Raw genomic sequence first — 6,000 nt, forward strand, 5'->3', positions numbered from 1 at the left:
CTGAACAGTTGGTGAAGATGAGAGGTAGACTGTAAACAATCTCCAAATTTGACTCCCGAGCTATTTTGCAAGGCATGGCCGTAATAAAATGAACTCAAAGGGACTAGATTTATTTTCTGTCCTTCTGCTAGGAAAACTAATTTTTGGATGCTATTCAAACATCCACTGTGAATGGCCAGATACATCAATGCCTTTAAGTTTTGGCAGCTCTGTGTAATTGCCTTCTTTTGCTGTCTAAATACTACTTGTGACACTCTACTGCACACACTTGCAGTCCTTACAAATTGCTTTTCCTGTTATTTACACCATATCTTCTCAATGCCTTATAGAGCAGCGCTCTCTGAGTACTGGATTGCAATCTCTACACATTCAGCTTATAGCTTGTCACTTGTAGCACTTCCCCACCAGAACTTTTTATCTTCTCTTTTTGTGGCTTACCTTATGCACTCCACTGATTCGGGTCTTGACTTTAGATCCTGGTCTTTAGCAGCCACTCCAAAATGGATGGGGAACAATCCTCCAAGAATAATGTCTCCCTTCTTCTGTGCCCGTTGGTTTGGCCCATAGGCAGCAGTGTTCCAGGTAAACAGCAAAAGAATCAAACAGCAGCTATATAAAGTCATTGTTCCTCCTTTCACCAAGGGGTTATAGGATGTAAAATTGGAAAAGACGATGTAAGAAAACAGATGTTGTAATGTCTAAGATTTTCCTTTCCTTAATACAGCCCAGAGAGCATTTGGGACACATGTCTGCAGAGAGACAAGCAACAAGGTGGAAGCCACAGTGCTGGTATTTGTCCCTCTGTTTTCTCCATTGTAAAACAATTCAGTGTTCCTTGTTTCTTCATGACCAAAGCGAGAACTGAAAAATAAAGACACCAATAGTGATTCCATGCACGCAGCAGAGCCCCATGCACTCACGGTGTTTCTGCTTTGACAAGCCAACGTCTCATTATGCCCTCACAGGCTGTCTCCAGTCAACAACCAAGGACATATCGCAACTTTGAAAGAGTGTCAAGCACTCCGGTGATCACAGACGCACCTCCTCAAATAAGCGGCAGAGGTTTTTGCAGATGTCCTCACTCTCTACCACACTTGTGAAGTGGATTACGAAATCCGCCCATGATTCTGCATGACTGTGGTGTCTCACTTGGAGACCCTGCAAAACTTGTAATCAGACCTCAGTGAGCAGAACACACTGTGGGAGGGTCTTGGATGGGAAAACTGGAAATAACGAAAAATCAAATGCATTAAGAATCAAACCTTTTAAGTAAAGAACTATGGTAAGATTCTGGTACCCATTCATCTCATCTTTTCCATTGGTCGGTCTTTACTTTCTGTTTTGAAGTTATCCTTACTAGAAATGAAACAAAGTCATGAGAAAACTTTTTTATCTAAAGTGAGAATGGCTTCCAGGGAAGTACCTGAAATCAAGATACTTCTCCACAATTAACTATGAAAGCTTGAAAGGTTCAGTCATCACACCACTCCAGGCTTAGCTGTGGAGCTTTGAAGTCTGCATCCTGTTGGGATGACAGATATTGCATCCTCTCTGTGCTCAATACATTTTCTCTGCAGTACATCTACAGGCCTGCCAAATTAAGAGCTAACTTAATTATATGAAAATGGTTATGGTTACAAAGGAGGAGAGGGGCACAAAAATTCATAACAAATGTCTCTTCAACCTTTGGGAACAGGTACAAAAGCTATTAGTAAAAATATGAAGTTTGCCAATTTTGAGACTAAAAGTCAAGCATCTATTGCTAATTCTGAGGATAGCTAATTTCTAGAGCAAGTTATCATGAGTTTTCAAGTGCTGAGAACTTTTTATAAGAACAGCTCATACTGCATTGAATATATCTAGACAGATTTGACCTCTGCCTAGGTCAAAAGAAGAGCTACTATAGGAAAACATTAGGATCCTGGGGGTTCTTAATGTTTCCTGTTCATAATAGCAGTAGTAGAAGTAGTAATTAAAAAAAAATAATTATTATTATTATGCACTCTGTATGACCACCAAGTATGTGTGAATATTTCATACAGTTCTGTTAAAATGAAGGTTCAGAAGCAGCAGTCAATGGAAAAAAAGAGACAAAACTCACATAATTCTGCTACTGCTGCAGTCAGCTTAGACAGCTGGGTATATGTTGCACTTCCCTACTGTGGGTTTGTTTTAAGCTATGCCTTGGTCCCAGCATATTTATTGGGAAGGGCTATCAAATCTTTGGCTGAAGTTCAAAATATGTACAGGCAAACAGTTTTCTAACAAGAAATGTGGAGTCACATTAAAAGATCTTGTAGGAACCTAGCATTGCAGGCTTTGGTGGTTTTTGTTTGTTTGCTTGTGCATGGGTATTTCAGCTCCATCCTCAAAATCTGAAACATGGACATGAAATGCCCAGCTGCTGCTGACACTGTCAGACAGAAAATACTTTGCAGCATTCCTCTAGCAAGCAACTGGAGTTACCTCGGACTACTCTAGCCAGGGTATAATATATCCTACTGCTTGTTAGTGTGTTGTTTTAACACCTTGACTTCTGGTGTCTTTTACTGAGAAACCTCTGGCATTCATGTGTGACCCTTTGACAACAGGATGACTAGAGCCAGGACTAGCAGGTGACAAATCAGAGCAAAGAGTCAGGGTCTGGAAAACTATTCCTGAGAATTTCAGTTCTCATTTTTTCCCAGTGGGTGGTGGTTCTTGCTTCTTCATTGCCCAATAGAAAAGGGAAGGAAATGCTTTTTCACTTCTCAGCTAGGAAATGTCATCTTCCTCCCTTCTCTTATGGATTCAAACAATATGTGAAAAGTATGCCAGACATTTTACATGCTGATGTCCTCTCTGCCTGGCTGAGGCTAATGCTGCCAGTTCCTGCAGGACGCATTACTGAAATGCAAACAGTTGTTTTGTTTGTCAGCTGCAGACTCTTTTAATTCTGCTCTGGTTTACAAAGGCCTCCGGCTGTCTGATGCCCCATGTAAATATTTACAATGATCTACAGAATGGGTGTCTGATCTTATGGAAGGAGGAAGACCTGCTCTGGCTGCTGCGGAAGAACGCTTTACACAATGACCTTGGCATATTGCTGATGCTCCTGTCCATACAGTCAGGTAGCTGGTGAATATGCAGCAAGCTTGGTGTTGTTTAAGAAAGGACATGAAGGAAAGAGTGGAATAAAAGATATCTGAAGCAATGGACAGTACATAGAGCCTAAATCAATAAGCAAGAGCTCTTGTGGGCAAAGCAAAAAGGAACAAGCTTGAGCTTTGGTCAGAGGTCCCTTTCTGTAGTAAGCATGCATTAGAAGCCAGATGTTTGAAGCACAGAGTGATAACTTCTGATGGTGGTTACAAAGAGATGAGATGGTATGACTGACCAGGGCACCTCCTCCTTCCCAGCTGGCAAAAGGAGATGGGGGCTATGTGGTCTTAGAGGGGTCATAGCACTTAGCACTCACACAAGGTGGGGTAGAATCAATGACTTCTCACCTGCTGTAGGAAGAGGGTGAGCTTAAGATCACAGCTTGCTCATTTATGACTGTTTTTTCCCAGTTTTCAGTTTTCCCTTTAACAACTCTTTCTTTTAGCTTTGAGATTCTTTGCTTATGTAAAAGGAAGCAGTTTTCATCATGAACAGACATTGTAATTTAGTTTACTGGGATGCTATGGAGGTGGGTTGAACTTCTAAATAATTAGAAAACTCTCTTTGCCACCAGACAGTACATGGCTGAAGTATTCAATGCAGAAAAAGGGAATTCATATTCTTGCTTCTTTTGTTGAAGCAGAAAAAGTTGAAAGGAAACAGATTTAATCTGATAAAAAAGGTTAACTTTAAAGCAGTATTTACAGAACTTGGTACTCCAAGAAGTCATTCAAGCAATTAGACAAGTAATTAGGCAATGAAAATAAATTCATGGCATAGGGTAATATTTGGCACCTCTCCTTCGAATAATTTGGAACTAGCTGTTCTCAAGATGGGACAGAGAACAGAAATAATGTCACAGGTTCTATCTCTTATGAGCTGTACATGTAAGAATTCCCATGGCAGCAAACTGAGGCAATACAGCTCCTTGTAAACTTCCCACTAACATTTACAGCTGTCTATACCTAAATTCATCCAATAGCTGGGACATCGAGTGTCTTCAACTCATTTAATACAACACAAGTCTGTCAACAGTTTTCTAGTACTCTCCATACCTGAGGTTGAAAATATTTGAAGATACTGTTTCTGTGATGAGCAGCTATTAGCTTGCTGCCGGTACCAAGAGCTATTATCCTCTGGTATCATCTTTTGTTGCAGGAATTAGATTAAGATTATGGGCCTCTTCCTTATTAAAGGAAAAACTGAATTACCCGCTAATACATGCCTAAAGACATAAAAATGTAGCAAAATACAAGTGGAAATTGTACTGCTAACAAAACAAATTACTGTGCTCCTGCAGTTTTCATCTAGTAAATTAAAAAATATTGTATTAACAAGGAACTACACTTAGAAGGAAGCTTTTTGTACTATTTTCTTTCCTTGGTAAGTAGTTTTATGTTTAAGGCAGTAGTTAGTATTAAAATGTAAATACTTTGATTCTATGCTATTCAGTGCAGAAGGCTTATTCTCCAGTATGTGTATTCAGCAAGTGTAACTCCATGACATTTCTTCTGTTAGAAAAAAAAAAGCAACAACATGAAAGTATCCTCATTGCAATGTTTTTAAACAGAGTCCTATTTTTATTCTTTTCTTTCCCTAGGGGAATTCCAGGGAATTCCCCATTAAATTATTCTTTAACTAAGCTTCTATTTTCTTTCTATTTCAACGGACCTTTTGATTTTGAACTCTCCTGGAAGTGGAAAAAAAATTGTAGCAGCTGTGTCTCAGTGGAGAAATGTAGAGTGGCTTCAGGAATAGCAAGAGAAAACAGTCAGCTACAGGCATGGTAGAAACAGAACCTGGGGGAGAAGAGACCTCGGGACAAGCAGGAGTTTACTGCAGTCAGCACTGTTTTGTCAGGAATCATACAGAGAAGTCAGAAATATTCAATTTGTTTTTTGTGTGAAAAGCCACATGGCACATTCCTGGTATATATTACTTTTGAAGTACCTCTTCGTCTAAGAGGAACTAAGAAAGACTTTAAACTGCAGCTGATCAAGTTTGTGCATTGACTGTATAGGAAAGGATCCTACCCTTAGCCCAGGATGGGCTCAGCAATACCTGTACATGTTTAGAGCTTTCCAAGAAAGAAGACATGTCAGACTCCCGGGGCAACAAACTCAAACTCCAAGTCTTGCTTCCTCTACATTTACCAGTGCAAATGTCCCCTCACCTCTAACTTGAATGCTCTTTGTTACAGCGTAAGCCTTTTTTTTTTATCACAGATGAGTGGTTACTTAAAATCACACCAATTTAGAAGTTTAATTACCCACTCATTCTCTTTTCCTTTCTCTTTTTAGAATAAGCAAACTACGTTCATTATTTTTGTAAGAAACAATGCTTTCCTGAACTCAAGATTATTCTTATTTCGTTCCTCTGAACTCTGTCCAGTGTGTCTCCAAATTTAGTGCAGAGCAGTGCCCAGAAATGAACACAGTGTTCTCACTGGGCCCTTATCAGTGCTGAGCAGTGGTAGGATTATTCCATGTGCCTTGCAAGCTACAGCTCTGTTTATACATCTCAGCATGGTACTTGTCTTTTTCGAAACAGCATGACACTGTTAACTTATGGTAGATCATCAGCTGAACACACGTCAAAGTTTAATCTGTTTATATCCACAAGGCCTTGAAACTTCATAAGAAATTATAATTTTCAAATGCTTTTTTGGTCCCATTCAAAGCAACAGAAGAACTTGCTAAATTGCATATGATCAGCCTGGGTGCTGCAAGGCTGCCAATGAGGATCCAACATGCTCAAGCTCAGCTCAATCTGTTGGGCTTTCAGGACCTCTTTAGTCCAGACAGGTGGGGAAGACTCCTGGCCATGGTAATATATCTGTCCCAGTCCCACAGACCCCCA

General features: G+C 40.0%; 1 protein-coding gene across 1 annotated transcript in view; it reads right to left on the reverse strand.

Annotated features, from left to right (window-relative positions):
* The window catches only part of CASR (calcium sensing receptor), a gene marked incomplete at its 3' end in the record, with an annotated part of 32,106 nt that extends 31,477 nt beyond the window's left edge, over window positions 1–629 (reverse strand). The window contains exon 1 of the mRNA XM_079537720.1: window positions 439–629. Within this exon, the coding sequence (XP_079393846.1) occupies window positions 439–623 (185 nt within the window). The 5' untranslated portion in view covers window positions 624–629. The remainder of the gene's footprint in view (window positions 1–438) is intronic.
* Between the last annotated feature and the right edge of the window lie 5,371 nt (window positions 630–6,000).

This window comes from Tetrao urogallus (genome assembly GCF_951394365.1).
Source record: "Tetrao urogallus genome assembly, chromosome: 1".
NCBI classification, from domain to species: Eukaryota; Metazoa; Chordata; class Aves; order Galliformes; family Phasianidae; genus Tetrao; species Tetrao urogallus.